Source organism: Heteronotia binoei, chromosome 8 (genome assembly GCF_032191835.1).
Source record: "Heteronotia binoei isolate CCM8104 ecotype False Entrance Well chromosome 8, APGP_CSIRO_Hbin_v1, whole genome shotgun sequence".
Taxonomy (NCBI): domain Eukaryota; kingdom Metazoa; phylum Chordata; class Lepidosauria; order Squamata; family Gekkonidae; genus Heteronotia; species Heteronotia binoei.
This window is the reverse complement of record NC_083230.1, coordinates 49857290-49874969: the sequence shown is the minus strand read 5'-3', so window position 1 is coordinate 49874969 and position 17680 is coordinate 49857290. Positions and strand designations below refer to the sequence as shown.

At 40.0% G+C, this 17680-nt stretch overlaps 1 protein-coding gene across 1 annotated transcript in view; it reads right to left on the bottom strand.

Annotated features, from left to right (window-relative positions):
• Positions 1–12824: 12824 nt before the first annotated feature.
• The window catches only part of KCNMB4 (potassium calcium-activated channel subfamily M regulatory beta subunit 4), a 43341-nt gene continuing 38485 nt past the window's right edge, over positions 12825–17680 (bottom strand). The window contains exon 3 of the mRNA XM_060244559.1: positions 12825–13263. Coding sequence (XP_060100542.1) covers positions 13095–13263 — 169 coding nt within the window. The 3' untranslated portion in view covers positions 12825–13094. The remainder of the gene's footprint in view (positions 13264–17680) is intronic.

The following is a 17680-nucleotide window of genomic DNA, read 5'->3' as shown; positions in this document are numbered from 1 at the left end:
GAGCCAAGCACTACATTCACAGAATCAGCATTGCTGTCAGATGGCCATCTAGCCTCTGCTTAAAAACCTCCAAAAAAGGAGACCCCACCATCTCCTGAGAAAGCTTGTTTCACTGGGAAACTTCCCTAACTGCTAGGAAGTTCTTCCTAATGTTGAACCACATGATTTTTGTCCATGGGGTGTCTCAAACTCCAGCATAGACTTTGCAAGGGGAATGGGGACCCTTCCTCCCACTACTCCCCTCTGGCCTGCTGCCTGCTAAGAAAGAGGTATTTGGGAGGAAAATGTCCCTTCAGTCCAGTCACTTGCTGAAGTTTTCTTTTTTCCCCTCCCTTCACTTGGGTTTCCCATATTAGTTAACTGTAGAAACCCACTCCCCCACCCAGTAAGCAAGATGTAAACACACGTTCAAAAGTTTCTTACATAAATGACTCTATGGGAGTCTCCTTGTATAATAGCTCATGTCTCATGCAGTTATCCTCATAAGTTTTATTATTCCTTCAGTAACAAGTACTTTGACTTTTAAAATGCATCCATTACACCAGGTGATATTTGGAAAAAATAATATATCCCTTGCTGAGGCAGATGCGCTTATTGATCTTCATTTAATCTCTACAAATATAGTTTACAGGGGATTTCATGAATAACCATTTTCTCATTCTTTTGGGGAACCTGCCATTATAACAGCATGATTGCTTCTTTTGTACTGTTATCTAGCTTGTACAGAAAAAGAAAATAATTTAGCTCTTTTGTTCAACCTCCAAAAATCTTTTTTCCTGATGTTTCCTATCGGTTTGGGTTTAAAAATGCCCTTCTGAGAAGCTGACTGGACTAAAGACAAACACACACAATTGGATAAAAAATATGAACAAGATAAATTATTCTCTACAAAAAGAGAAACACAGACTTGCTAGGAGCTTCAGCCTAACCAGCTTCAACACAGACACAAGAATCCTGCTGGATCAGACCAATGGTCCATCACACGACTCAATATCCTGCTTCCAACAGCAGTTGCTCAGAGACCAAGCTTCCCCAATCTTTCCAGGTACTGCTGCCTCTCTAGCAGCTGCCCATTCAAAGGTATACTACTTCCAAACATTGAGATTCTATTCAGTGATCCTGGTGATTTAACATTGACACACCATTAATTTAACCCCCTTTAAAGCCATCTTACCTAGCATCTATTACCATATTCCGTGGCAGTAAGTTCCACAAGGTAATCACATTGTATGAAAAACTGCATTCTTTTGTCTGAGTCTACTCCCAAATTCCAATATCTTCAAATAGGGAGGAAAAAATCTCTAGCTATAAACTTTTGGTATATTTCACCACAGTCATCTTTTTTTCTAAAGTGAAAAGTCCCAAATGCTTTAACAATTTCTAATAAGGATAGCATTCCAACCTCTTGATCAGTTTGTCATTTTCCCCACCTTTTCTAGGGCTGAAAAATCCTATTTTGAGGTACAGTGTACAGAACTGTACAGAACTGCATAGTATTCAAAATGCAGCAAGACTAGGATGTTATAGTGTTTTGTTTTTGGCCACTTTCCTGACAATCCATATAATAGAATTTGCCCTTTTCCCCACTGTCTTCATCTTCATAAAGCTACTAGCCATGACTCCAAGAGCACTTTCCTGCTCAGTTGCTGCCAGTTCAGACATACAGGGCTGTCATAGGGTAAACTACACGTAATAATTTCAATGTGTGGTTTCTTGGTTCGCAGATCTGACTTTGAGACAGTCAGACATCAAGTGTGAAGGAACAAATTTCCCAAGCCCTTGGGCCCTTCCTTGATTGGGATCAGGACCATGGCACAGCAAGGAGAAAGGGCTTCAGCCTCCCACTTGCTTTTTTTTTTTCCCCAGCCTGAAAGGACTCTGAAGGTGCATGATTTACCCCACTGGATACAGAATATATTGTGACAAATACATATTTTTATTAACACTTGTAAAAATATAGCTATTTAATCCCAATGATCTGAAGGATATGTATTAATCTCACAGAGGTGCCCTGTTGAACCCCTTCGATTCAGGATTCCAGCATAACGCTATCAGGTATTTGGTGATGGTTCTTCTTTGACCTCCCACATCCCACACATCAGTTGTGCTCACCCTTACCACAGTTGCTGTTTTTATGCTGCAGTCTGGTGTCTTGGGCAAGTCTACCACTATACAGTCTCTCGGATGTATTGGCTGGATTGTGTGGTTACTGTATGCTCCTTGTCCATATACCCCCTCTCCTTTAGAATGCAGTACCCTTATGCAATTGGTCCTCTTTTAACCTCTGTTAGTTTATGTGTTGTTCAACACTGTGTTGTTTGACATATATGTTGACTGTTCAGAATGGACTGCTCAGATAGGAGCAGCAATACTGTGTGCTAACTGCAAAACATTAATACACTTACATTTATCTGTAACCAGCAGGCTTTTAAAAAAATTTCAGACTTTTATTACAAGAAACCAGCAGGCTTTAATGGTACCAATAAATGGCCTTCGAATGTTAATGTTGCCTTAATGTAGCTGTTCTTGACAAAATGGCTGAAGCCTCCAATTCTTGATGCAACTCTTCCCCAATCATGAGAACTGACGTTCTGCCAATTCTTTGTTGTGGTCCCATTCTTAAAGCTAAAACAGGTCAAAAAAAATATGACTATTTCTGAAACAACTATGTATCAACCATTATATTATATGTTTATTAAATCCATCCCCTTCAAGCTAGAATTGCATTTGTTTTGGAAATGGTAAAATTAATATCTTAATTCATTTTTCCTCTGCACTTAGATTTAAATTTAGCATACACAGAATTTCTGAAAAGCAGTCAAATCATGTCCTTTATCAAATTTATAGAACTGAGCAATAAAAAGCTAAGAGAATTTGGATATAAAAATTAATGAAATCTAATTGCAATACATGAAAGAGAATCCACATCCTTTAATAATGCTGAGCATTGGAGAGTATACTGAGGCAGAATTCTTCAAAGTAATGGCAATATAAATATTGAATAAAACAGAAAAATCAGAAGAGTTAGTTGTGTCTGAAATGAGACACATTCTCTGTGGGATGTGTTTGAAATTAAATGCAATAAAAAGATTTCTTCAAGATAATGGTACATAAATGAGGATGCCTTATATCTGGGATATCAAAAATGGAGGGTCAAAAAAGGAAATAGATTAAGTAGTATACTAGAACTAAAAATTAAATTAAATGAGTCAGTGGATGGAGCTGCAGTTGAACATATGAACATATGAAGCTGCCTTATACTGAATCAGACCTTTGGTCCATCAAAGTCAGTATTGTCTTCTCAGACTGGCAGCGGCTCTCCAGGGTCTCAAGCTGAGGTTTTTCACACTTATTTGCCTGGATTGAACCTGGGACCTTCTGCTTCCCAAGCAAATGCTCTACCACTGAGCCACCGTCTGGTTTCACAGTGTGAAACTGACACGATTTTATCCTGTTGCCAAAAAATCCGATGCAGTTTGAACAGTTTCTGGGCTATCAGACAGCCCCTGCTGAAGTGACAGGATCCCGGCAGGGTGGGTGGTTGCCCATTCACACTGCTATCCCTGCTCAAGCATGGACCCAATGCAGAAAGCGTTGTCTGCTTTAAAAAGGCCCCTGTGTGTGTGCACCATCAGAGAAGCGGACAAGCACACCTAGGAGAGGGGTGAGGGAAACCCCGCCCCCACCGACCTTGCCGGAAATGGCTCAGCATGATCATACAGTTCTTCCGCTTATGAGTCGCCCTGGAGCATTCAGACAGTAGCCAATTATGCAACCTACATCCAATTCAGGGGGATACTGGGAAAATCCAGGTAGCTTTTTGATGTGGATAGGAGGTGTCTGGAGATGGGGTGAGAGCAGGTGCAGCTCGGAGGACAGATGTGCTCATACACTTTTAATCCAAATGGGAGGCGGGGCTAGGTCGGGGCAAATCTTCTTTGTGAAACCACCCACTGTGGTACATCTCAAATCAAGCCTCATGATTTTCTGTTTTAAAAAATATAAATGTTGACCTCTTTATATTGCCTTCTTACCCTGACTTGGTGCAGCATACTAAGACATGACAAAGAGAAACTCCTCACAAAAATGTTGGAAATATATATCTGTTTTGTATGCCCTTTGCAATAAGAACATAAGAGAAGCCATGTTGGATCAGGCCAACGGCCCACCCAGTCCAACACTCTGTGTCACACAGTGGCAAAAAAATTTATATATACACACACACTGTGGCTAATAGCCACTGATGGACCTGTGCTCCATATTTTTATCTAAACCCCTCTTGAAGGTGGCTATACTTGTGGCCGCCACCACCTCCTGTGGCAGTGAATTCCACATGTTAATCACCCTTTGGGTGAAGAAGTACTTCCTTTTATCCGTTTTAACCTGTCTGCTCAGCAATGTTCTAAAGTTCCAGTCATTATAGGGTTAACATTGTGCCTGATTCCCTATTGTCTGCATGACCTAGGAAGAAGATACTGACTGCTGTCAATCAAGGTCTAGAAGCGGGAAAACCTGTTTTGTCTGTTTGGTCAGTCAAGTGACTTTCTTTGTTCAGGCAGAGAGGTCAAGAAGGAGGAAGTAGCCTCCATTAAGTACATGATCTTCTAGTGTAAGCATGTAGTTCTATAGTGTTTGTTATTTTCACCTCCCAGTACCCTTTCCCTGTAGAAATAAATATATTTTTGCTTTTTCATGTTAAATGCCTCTCAATGATTATTTGATCCAATGATCCATCACAGTGTTTGAGATAAAGAAATAGAATTTCAAACAGAAATCCCTAACAAAATTGGTAGCAATTGACTGTTGTTCTTGCTACAAAACTGCTTATAGCATGTACTGTTTTTTTGAACTCTAAATGATTTTTTGAGATCTGGATCGCCTTTGACAGCATTTAGAAAGCAATAGGCAAAAAGCTGCTATGCTGTGCAGACAAGCCTCAATTTTAAAACATCTTTTTTTTTCTCTTGCTATTACTGAGAGCGTTCTGACTTAAATGAGCTTTGAATTCAGATTGTCTTGATCTGGAAACGCTGCTACTTTTGTCTAAAAGCCTCAGATGTACTAGAAAGAGAATTTTTGGAGCTTTTTAACCCTTTTTCTGTGGATTATGTCGGAGACCTTGGAAGATCCTTGCTGCAACCATGTGTGCACATTCAGTCGCCTTTTCTCTCCAGTGAGGAAGGAAGAATCTTTAATCTTGCCCTGCCTTATTGCTGTGAAAAATTTCAAACCCAGAAAGAAGCGCCACTGGCCTTTCTGTTTCCACGTCTTCAGGAACAGCCGCTGCAAATCTTGGTTTTGGTACCATGAGTAACCTATCAGTGATAGGATTTAGTACCCTGAAGTTAACTAAGAATAATTTCTCATTCTGGCTCTCGCTCCTAACTCAAAGACTTGAGATTTATGGAGCTGACCGAGTTTTGTCTGAAAAGCACCGATAATGAACAAGAAAAATCAAATTTTAAACGGCTAGACGGTTTTGCAAAAACTCTTATTTAGAGTTTATTGAGGCATATGAAATTCCTGAACTGCACACTCTTAAAATTGCAAAAGAAATGCTTGAATGCCTTAAAGATAAATATAACAAAACTCCCATAAGTACTATTCATGATTTAAAGGGCAAAATATTTGGTTTTCAAGTGCAAGAAGGGGAGAATGTGACTAAACGTCTGAAGGAATTTATGGGCATGCAATCCAGACTACAGGATAAAAGCTTCAATTGGGAGAAATAAATTTTTCTCAGTTTTCACAGAAGCAAAGACAAAATATAGCACTGTCTATATGCTCAAATCAAAAGATGAGACTCTTGATAAATTTAAAGAATATGTTGCCATGGTTAAAAACAGATTTGGGCATGCACCTCAAAGTTTGCTGACAGATGGAGGTGGTGAATATTGCAATAATGAGTTTAAGAAGTTTCTGAAAGCAGAAGGGATTGAACACAAAGTGACTGTCTCATACACTCCACAGCAGAATGGGAGTGCAGAAAGACTTACGGTAATCGTATGTTACAGGAAATGACCAGAGCAATGCTCATGCATTCTGGATTACCTAAAGGCCTGTGGGCTGAAGCTGTAAATACAGCAGTGTATATTCATTATAGAATACCTTCAAAAATAACAGGAATTACTCCGTTCCAGGCTTGGTTTGGCAAGAAGCCAGGACTTAAGCATATCAAAACTTTTGGAGCAAAAGCCTATGCATATGTTCCTAGAGAAAATAGAGGGAAACTTGATGCAACGACTGAGATTGGATGCATAGTAGGATATCCCTCAGTGGGAAAAGGCTACAGAGTCTATGATCCAAAGCTGAATAAGACTAAACACTGTAATGTTGTGTTTGTGGATGACAGTAATTTGCCTAGAGCACCCTGTGTACCTGAATCTGATCCTGAGGTTACTGATGATGCTTCTGAAAATTGGTATAGTTGGTTACCTATAGTGACCTCTGGTGAACTGGCAGGTCTACCTTCTGAAGACTCTACTGAACCAGAAGGGGAAACGGGGACCGCACCGCAGGGAGCGACAGAACCTCCACTCATTTTAAGACAATCAGGAAGTAGCACAAAAGTAGACAAGCAACACAGAAATATGGATACTATGATACTGTGAGATCTATAGAGACTGTGAAACCTAAAGAGGAACCCAAGAGCTGGAAACAAGTGTGTGATCTACCTAATGAAGAAAAGGAAAAATGGATTCAAGCAATGGAACAAGAGATATTATCCATTTATGAAAAAGATGTATGGACTCTTACAAAGCCACCTGCAGGAAGAAAGCCTGTTGGATGCAAATGGTTCTACAAAATAAAATACAAAGATGAGGGAACTATAGACTTATACAAAGCAAGGCTAGTAGCCAAAGGCTATGCACAAGAATTTGGAACTGATTATTCAGAGACTTCTGTACCAGTTATCAATAGTGCTACACTTAAAACACTACTGAGTATGGCATCATCTAGAAATATGCTTGTAGAGCACCTAGACATTAAGACAGCGTTTCTTAATGGTGAGTTATCAGAGGAAATCTATATGGAAATACCTGAAGGTTTTCACGTCCCTGGCAACGAGAACTATGTTCTCAAACTCAACAAAAGACTGTATGGTTTGAAACAGGCCGCGAAAAGTTGGTATGACAAAAAAAACTGGACTACTACAGCAACAAGGATTTTAGCAAGGGAAAGCTGAACCCTGCATGTACACTAGACTCAAAGATGGAGAATATCAATACATCCTGGTTTACGTTGACGATTTGGTTGTGAGCTGCAAGAACAAAGAGGACATTAAGGACATTGTTGAAAAGCTGAACAAAGAGGTTGAAGTCAAAAGACTTGGAGATATTAAACACTATCTAGGAATACAGATTGAGAGACTTGAGGATGGAACCTTTCAACTGTGCCAAAGACGAAAGATTATGGACTTTATAGAATCTCTTGGCATGAGAGACTGTAAAGAATCTAAGATACCTCTTGAACTTGCATACCTGAGAGCTCAGGGTGGTCAGCCACTCAAAGATATTGGAGAGTACAGAGAAGCTATAGGAAAACTACTGTACCTGAGTAAAACTACCAGACCTGATATTACAGCCACTTTTGGAATATTGAGCAGAAAAGTAAGTTCACCTAATCACCATGATTGGAATGCAGTAAAGAAACTTGCCAGATACTTAAAAGGGACTATGGATTTAAGACTAATCATTGAACCTTCTGAGAATCCCAGACTAGTTGGATACATGGATGCCATCTATGCAGAAGAATAGTACAATTACAGATCAACCAGTGGATACTTGCTTTTCTATGGAAATGGACTTGTAGAATGGACTAGCAGAAAACAGACTATAGTGGCACAATCTACAGCAGAAGCTGAGTGTGTGTCAGCAGCCAGTGCCTGCAGTGAACTTGAATGGATTTTTCATCAGCTGAAAGACTTCAAGATAAAAGAACCTGTACCTATTGTAATGTTTGAAGTTAATCAAGCTTGTATTGCTATATGTAAAGGGGAAAGTAGAACAGCCAAAAGTAGATCTATTGGTATTAAATGTGAGCTAGTGAAAGATCTACACCAGAAGGGGCTGATTAAGATACAATATTGTTGTACAGAAGCTATGGTAGCTGATATACTTACAAAGCCATTACCTTGTGCTAGATTTGAACATTTACATGAAATGATGAATCTAGTTGATGTGAATGTTACAGTGAATAATGAGTAATGACTAGTGAATGTATAATGACTTTGACATTAGACATTGAGAAGGGATGTTGGAAATATATATCTGTTCTGTATGTCCTTTGCAATGTTCTAAAGTTCTAGTCATTATAGGGTTAACACTGTGCCTGATTCCCTATTGTCTGCATGACTTAGGAAGAAGATACTGACTGCTGTCAATCAGGGTCTAGAAGTGGGTAAACCTGTTTTGTCTGTTTGGTCAGTCAGGTGACTTCCTTTGTTCAGGCAGAGAGGTCAAGAAGGAGGAAGTAGCCTCCATTAAGCACATAATCTTCTAGTGTAAGCATGTAGTTCTATAGTGTTTGTTATTTTCACCTCCCAGTACCCTTTCCCTGTAGAAATAAATATGTTTTTGATTTTTCATGTTAAGTGCCTCTCAGTGATTATTTGATCCAGTGATCCATCACAGTGTTTGAGATAAAGAAATAGAATTTCAAACAGAAATCCCTAACAGAAATCACATGTTTTCTCTTAAGCCAATATTAGCAGATAGCAGCGGTGCCCAGGATCAGGAATGCCTTTCACCAGTTTTGGCCTTTGCTGGGTAAAAAAGATCTTAGCATTTTGGTGCCTGCCCTGGTATCATCTAGATTAAATTACATGGGGCTGCCCTTGAAGAATGCCCAGAAACGACAACTACTATAGAATTCCATAGTAATATTGGCTGAATTGGGGCCATATCACTTCATTCTTGTTCCATCTACAACAGCTTCCAATTTGCTTCAAGGCCCAATTCAAGATGCTGGTGTTGATTTTAAAAACCCTTGGGACCAGTATACTTCAAGGACCCCCTACTCCCATATGAACCTTCCTGACGATTACAGTCATCTTCAGCAACCCTAACACCAGTGATTTTGATGTCAATGCCTAGATTGGCAGCAAAATGAGATAGTGCCTTCTCAGTCATGGTACCAAAACTGTGGAATTTCCTTCCAAGGGACTTTCATCCACCCACCTCTATCATTATCTTCCATCAGTGCATGAAGACTTTGTCTCATTTGGCATTTCCATACTGCTCTTCTTTCCTTTGTATGTTGTTGTTTTATGTATGTGTATATGTACTGTTTTTAAAGTTAGTTTTTAATGTTTAATTCTTTACCACCTTGAAGGCCCTAGGGCTAGAAAGAAGGAACACAAATGTTCTAAATAAATCATTCTTTAAGGGTGAGTTATCAGGGTGCCCAACCATCCATGTTGTATTCTGTTCATCAGTTAGTCCTCACTCTGTGCTCAGTAACCAAAGTGCCCATCTTCCATTTCTTGCACCAATATATTAAGTCTGTGGATGGGAAAAGTGGTGTCAGTGTTAATTAACAATTAGGTTTCATGAGAAATTAGAGGTGCCAAAGACAGTTTGGTGCCTGCCTGAGAAAGAAAAGACAGGAGGCAAATATACCCCTCACCAAAGAAGTATGTGATTTACCTTAGAGCCATTATTTTTTTATTTATAACCCATGTTTCTCACTGAGCCTCAAGGCAGATTACAGTGCAAGTTAAAACAATCAACAGGAAATCAAATAAACAATAAAATGAAAGATTTTGATTGCAAAAATCCATGGGTTTCTTCAGCCACAAGTCTAACAAATTAATAGTGCTCTCCTAAGCAGTTACACCCTTCTAAAGCCACTGAAGTCAACGTGTTCAGAAGGGTGTAGCTCTGCTTAAGTTGCCCTATTAGAGCTGTAGTATTCTATAAACCTTGAACATGTGAAGCTGCCTTATACTGACTCATACCACCAGTCCATCAAGGTCAGTCTTGTCTATTCAGACTGGCATGAGTTCTCCAGGGTCTCAGGCAGAGGTCGTTCCCATCACCTACTGCCAGATGGTTAAAATAGAAATGCTGTGGATTGAACCTAGGACCTTCTGCATGCCAAGGAGATGCTCTACCACCAAGCCGAGGCCCCTTCCTGAATCTTCATGTAAGTACCCAAGCTCAAATCTACTTCTTACCTTTGCAGAGAAACTGCTGAACACTTCTATCTCAATGGATTTCATAGCAAAAATAAATAAAAAATAGAGACAATTTAGTAGAGCTGAATGTACATGTCGAATAAAACTATTTAGTAAATCTATAGCAGGGGTAGCCAACGGTAGCCCTCCAGATGTTTTTTGCCTACAACTCCCATCAGCCCCAGCCAGCACGGCCAATGGCTGGGGCTGATGGGAGTTGTAGGCAAAAAAACATCTGGAGAGCTACCGTTGGCCACCCCTGATCTATAGATTTTTTCTTCTTCACAAAAAAACCAAAGGGATTTTATTGTGGAGCATCTTAAGGGTTGTCTCCATAGTGAGTAAGGCTCAGAGGATATCACTGAGAACAACAGACAAAAAAAAGTTTGCCATCATTTGTCAAATGGCAAAATAGTCAGAAGGTGGCAATTTTCTGTTCTGTGAAGTCTAACAATGCAAGCCCTAGAATGTTTTGCTTGGTTGTCACGGTAACAGAACTATGGCATATGGAACAGAGGCCCTGATAGCAAGATATTGGAATAATCTGAAAAAAGATGTTCTTGTCTAATCAATAGTTTGGGATAGTAATTTTAAAGGACATTTATTTTCCTTAGGTCCTTTAAAATAAAATCACATCCTTGATCCATGACATTTTTACATTTATCCCCCCTACACACAGTGACACACGTATACATATACCATTCATTATACACCACATACACACTGCATGGGGAACAACAGATGCATACATAAGTAACTAAGGGAATAGTCTGGGGTAACTGGATTTATTTTACTGATGTCCTCTAGGTTTCTGGAATATTAATTCAAAATCCCTGAGACCTAGAAAACACAGTGATGACACAGTTGTCACATATCAATCATATTGAGGCTTCCAAGGGTCAGGTCTAGGTCCATTTCATATAGGACTGAGTGTCTAGTATGAAACGGTCATCTACCAGATGGGGGCAAGCACTTCTCAAATCCAGATTTGGCAGATTTCACTGCAACCGCTACAGCTCCCATGTAGTAGCATTTTGTTTTCATTACAAACCACTACAACTACATGGATAAGATTCCTGAATAAGCTTTAACCCTGATTGTGTGATTTTTGAGTTAATCTTCTGGTATATAATCAGGTAACTCCCAACAAAATAGTGAGAACTTCCAACATTTTAAAGGGACAATCATACAACTGTTATGAAGAGGAGGTTAAGGAGAAGCCAAATCTGTTGAAAATTAAAGGCTTCAAGTGACCACACAGTGCAAGGTTTTTCAAATAGCACATCTTCCCATTCCAACCAATAGTCCCAGCTATTGTTAAGTATTTCACACCAAAATCACAATCGATGTGTGAAACTGTGGCGTACCATCTTCCCTCTCTCCTTAGTTCCTGATGATAATGAAGACTATTCTCCCCCTTTATACTTCCATTTGTTTGTAACTGTTTGCATTTGGTTGCTATTTAGCACTTGTCTAACGATTCTGTAATGCTTGTTGTATTTGATGTTTATTGTAAACTAGGGTTGTACATTGAATACTTTTTAATAAAGTTGTTAGAAAAATTAAGAAAAATAATGAAGAATAAGCCACGCACTACTTTGCACAAAAAAAATTGCAGTCAAATTAAATTAAACTGATTCAATTAAATATATTTATGCTAATTTAAAGCTATAACCCAACCTCTCTGAAGTGAATGGCAAAACTCCAATCAATTTGAAGGGAGTCAATTACATCTCATTCATGATTTATGTAAGCATTTGGCTACAGTGACTGCAGAATTTCAGATTTCCTAGGATGGTGAACATGATGAAAGATGATGTCCTTGACAATGGGCAAAAGTCATAGAAAAATAGGCATTCCAGAGTCCTACTGATCATCCAATAGTATTCAGGCAGTCTACTTCAAATACAACTCATTGCAGCAGCAACTAGATATGCCTAATTTCCAGATTAACAATTTCCATCTGGAAATGTTGCATAATTTTATGATGAGAAGTAAATTTGTTCCCCTAGAGTGTACATGAATTGTTTCTGCACATAATAAATACATGGTTGACATATTGCTTGCTGATTCTGGGTTGAGGAAAAGCTGCTGTTCCTGATAAGAATGGCTATGCAAAACCAACATGAGGAGGTAAATATTATGGTTTTCACAGTTTTTATTCACAACATACTTAATCCTAAAGGTCTGAGCAATCGTGTCCCCTAAAATGAGTAGAATTTTCCACCCTTAGCAGGGATCCACAAGGGAAGAGTAGTTAAATCGAGGTCTTCATTGTACAGAAGACCATATGAGAAGGGAGGAAGCAGTAGAGAACTGGCTCATTTCTAATGTTTTCTTTTTAATCATCAAAGTATTTTGGAATCTGATATGCTTGTTTTAAAATTCTCAAATGTCATTGCTGAACACAATCATTTATTTTGCCTATCTAGAAACTATACCACATTCATAGAATGAGACCACACACTAATAAAAAAACCAACCACTTTTTTAATATTTCAGAAATACAGTCTATGAGAAAGGAAATAATAAATATTCCATACTAAATTATAATGCTTAAATTATGTTAAGAAAGATAGTTTTGCTAAGATGAAATCAACCATACTTTGGGTTTTCAGAAACTATCCTTCAATCCATCCTGGAGACTTCATTCAGGTTTCATTCAGTGCCGTACAGCCAGTATGGTGCAGCTTAAGATCATTTGGTGCAATAAACATATTTGCTTTCATAGTGGTAGAAGCGGCTAGCTGACATTTCACAGCATGGTCACCTAAGATTAATCTTCAGGCATTGGCAAGACCAGCATCTGGCAATACACTGAGAATGGGCATTGCTGGAAAAGCACCATGGAAGCGCCCATCAACAGCATTTGGCACTTCAGACTTGCCTGCAACTCTGCTTCAAGGGAGTCCTCCATTTAGGAGTGCTTCCTCTTCTTTATTGCTTCTGCTTTAACAGCCAAGCTCTTTGCACAAATGGTCAGAATTACAATGAGGACTCCTACTAGGAAGGTAACTATTGGCCAAAGGAAGCAGTGCATAAGAACTGACTCATCATGTGTACGTTGTAACAGTACATCGTCTGGCCTGCAACAGAAAAAATAAAAGAGAGAACAGAAAAGAAGTCAGACAGTCAACTACACAGAACCTATATTGTCGATAGCCTTTTAAGAAGTGATCAAGAGGACTATTTCATTTTATCCACCATCATTTGCTTGTATTTTCCTATCCAATTTCTATCACATCTTTTCCTTGGGGTACAAAACTTCATAATAATAATAATATAATAATATATTTTATTTATATCCCGCCCTCCCCGCCGAAGCAGGCTCAGGGTGGCTCACAACATGTAAAAAAGACACAAAACATTCAACAACTTACGAAAAAAACCCTAATAATAATGATAAGGAGGAGGATAGATTTATAACACACCCTTCACTTGGAGTCTCAGAGCAGTTTACAATCTCCTTTCCCTTCCCCTCCGCACAACAGACACCCTATGGGGTAGTTGGGGCTAAGAGAGTTCTGATAGAAACTAGGGGTGAACAAAAAATAAAATAAAATCCAATAATATCCAGATTTGGGGTTATTTGGAGGCAAGATATTTGGGAGGGGTAAATATTCCTGAATGTCAGATTCAGTTATTCCCATTTATACAAGAGATATTTGGCTATTCCCAAATATACGGCCCCATTAAACCCTATGGGCCATTGAAGTCAATGGCAAAATAGGGTATAATGCATTGTGCCGGGGGGGGGGAAGGCAGTTAAGATAGAGGCCTCAAATTTGCAAGGTAGCTGCAGGAGCCTCTCCCCAACAGAACCCCCAAGTTTCTAAAAGATTGGACCAGGGGGTCCAATTCTAGAGGCATCCAAATAAGGTGACCCTAACCCACCATTATTCCCTATGGGCCATTGAAGTCAAAGGCAAAATAGGGTAGAATGAATTGCATCTGGGGAGCAGGGGGCTTGAGGGAGAGGCCCCAAATTTGCTGGGCAGCTGCAGGAACCTCTCCCACATAGAACCTCCAAGTTTCAAAAAGATTGGACCAGGGGATCCAATTGTAGGGACACTCAAAATTGGCTCTTCCCCCTTATGATGGGAAAAATCAGTCACTTTTTCCATTGTAATCACTGTGGGAAAAGTGACTCTGGGGGAAGGGAGGTTGAGGGAGAGGCCCAAAATTTACAGGGCAGCATCAGGTGCCTCTTCCCACCAGAACCCCGAAGTTTCAGAAAGACTGAACCAGGGGTTCCTATCCTAGGGGCACCCAAAGAGGGCCACTGTTCCCTATGGTGGGAAAAACTACCCCAAGCAGCAGACAGATTCTCCTAGAAGATAATCTTTGCAGTAGAAAGTCAACTGTGGTGAGGGTGCTTCCTTATAAAGAGCATAACAGTGCTATGTGCCCAGCAGAATAAGTGCCACTGTGGTAGTTCAATACACAGAACCTTAGTTCAAATTAGAGAATCTCTCTGATTCACAAATTGGGGTGGGGGCTTTTTGCAGGGACTGCAGCACAGAACCAGTGCATTGAATGCACTAATGCCAAGCAGCAGAGATGGAGCATGGCCTTTCTGCATGCAAAGCAGTTGCACAGCCCTGCAGAACAAACACCTGTGGGGAATCCTTTAACACTGACACAGTGGGAAAAGTGATGGATTGTTTTTTCCCCTATGATAGGGCAAAGGGCCATCTTTGAGTGCCCCTAGAAATTGGACCCCCAGTTCCAACCTTTCTGGAACTTTGGGGTTCTGTGGGGGAGAGGCTACTGCAGCAACCCTGCAAATTTGGGGTCTCTCCTTCAAACCCCTGCCCCCCCAGCTGCCATTCAATTGCTATTTTGCAATTGACTTCAATAGCCCATAGGGAATAATGGTGGGACAGAATTGGACCTCCTGGTCCAATCTTTTTGAAACTTGGGGGTCTGTTGGGGAAAGGTTCCTGCAGCTACTCTGCAAACTTGAAGCCTCTACCTCAAACCTCCCTCCCCCACCCCCAGGCACAATGCCTTATACTCCATTTTGCCATTGACTTCAATGGTCCACAGGGTATAATGGAGCCAAATACCAATAAACACTGATTTTGTTGTATTTGGCAAGCTGTAGTTGGCCCCTGAATAACATTAGAGAATCTGTTTTGGTTGTATTCGGGGTTTTATTAGGTTCAGCTGAACCGACTGCACACCCCTAATATAAACTGCTCTTGAGAGAACAGCTCTGGAAGAACTTGTGATTGACTCATGATCACACCAGTGGGTGCATGTGGAGGAGTGGGAAATCACACCTGTTTCTCCCAGATGAGAGTCCGTGCACTTAACCACTACACCAAACACTACAAGACAACTGCCTAGAATACCTGCCATAAACATTAAGATGCTCTCTTCACATATTTAAAGGTCTGAAACTTTTACAAGAACTAAATAACACAGAAAATATAATTCATAGTGCAGATTTTTGATATTTTGGTTTTGGCAAAGGAAACCCTCGTGAAAACAAGTGTACTTGAAATGCCTGAAAGCAATGTCTGCCTTAAGAAACTGCCTTTGAAAGTACATTGTGCATGCTCCAGTGTATATACAGTGTTCCTGAATCTGGGTCCTACCCCATTCATTGGAATGGATCCAGCAATTTCATACATGTAAAAGAATGAAGATACACAACTGCCTTCTCCATTGGATGAAATAGGCAGCCCTTGGAAATAGAGGAGCGCTATAGCAATGCTATATCAGTGTATGTTCTAACCAAAACAACAAAGCAACTGTGTGGCCAAACAAATCACTTAATATCTCGAACAAATTTACTTCAATAACCTTCTATACAAAAGTATCTTATGCAATACAAAGTGCCATAAGGCAACACATAAGTAATCTCAAAGTCCAAAGAGTCTTGTAAAAAACCACTAAGGTGTGGTCAAACTATGATAGTTCCAAACATGAACGGAGTGGTGAAAATATGTTCAAAGGATGACTATAGCACAGTCCATCTCTCTTGTCTCCACATTCCAAGCACGACGATGAAGATAGAAGCTCTCAATGCATTCGTCGACTTGGCTTGCTGCGCGTTTTGAACAACCGTTTGAGGGCAGTTCCAACTTTTTCAAGAGCAAATCAATGAAAACATCCTCCTTTGTACTGCAGTTAGGAAAACATTTCTACAGTGGCTCACGCTCAAGGCAAATGCTTCTAATTGAGCCACTGTAGAAATGTTTTCCTAATTGCAGTACAAAGGAGGATGTTTTCATTGATTTGCTCTTGAAAAAGTTGGAGCTGCCCTCAGGCGGTTGTTCAAAATGCGCAGCAAGCCAAGTGGATGAACATGTTGAGAGCGTCTATCTTCATCGTCGTGCTAGAAAGGTGGAGACGAGAGAAGGACTGTGCTACAGTCATCCCCTGAACATATTTTCAGCGCTCTGCTCATGTTTGGAACTATCATGGTTTGACCACACCTTAGTGGTTTTTTACAAGACTCTTTGCACTTTGAGATGATTTATGTGTTGCCTTGTGGCACTTTGTATTGCATAAGATACTTTTGTATAGAAGGTTATTGAAGTAAATTTGTTCAAAATATTAAGTGATTTGTTTGGCCACACAGTTGCTTTGTTGTTTTGGTTTGAATTTTCTACTGTGTTCTGCTTTATTATTGTTCATATCAGTGTATGTGGCAATCTTCAACAGCTACAAGCTATCTGTCACTAAAATAGACCACTGCTGCAATTACCTCAAAGAACGAGCTCCAGATTCTGACGTAAGAAAAGTTGTGTGTGATTACTTTTTGTAATCATCAGAGACCCAATGATAAAAGATATTTATTTTGCACTCATTTTGCATCAACTGTGTCCAGAGGAGTAAATTTAAAGATGTAAATTTAAGATAACTGAGGAATACAGTCTGGAATATTACAAAGTTGGAGTCTAGTAGCACCTTTAAAACAAAAAAAGTTTTATTCAACATGTGAGCTTTCGTATGCTGTCATGATCTGTGCTGTGAGACAGAGGCCCTTTTCACACTTACCAGTGGAAACCGGAAGGGAATCGGTATTGTGCTGCCTTGCAGTAATCCGAGACAGGGATGGGAGTTTTCAGAAACATGGTTTTTTTTCCGGTAGGGTTCCGTGATCGAAGCGAGCCATTTCACACTGTTCCGCTTTTATCTCGCATCCTGCCGTTTTCGCGCCCTTTTTCACCTGCCGGCGCGCGATCTCCGGCTTTTTTTTTTTTTGAACGTCAGTTTAAGAGCGCTATAGCGACATATCACAACAGCACCACCATAGGGATGCCTGGACTCCATTGAGATGCCAGAGATCGCCACCACTGAAACTTGGTAACAGATGCCCCATTGGATACATAGTTCAAACGGGACATCAGGGCACCAGGCATTGGTCTGTCATCTGTTGCTATCACTTCCATGCCCACACGGGAGTCAGAGAAATGTGATTGGTTTGTAGGTTTCCCTGAGGCACATTTTTTTGGGTTTGGGTTGATTTTTCTAAATACTTCTGTGTTG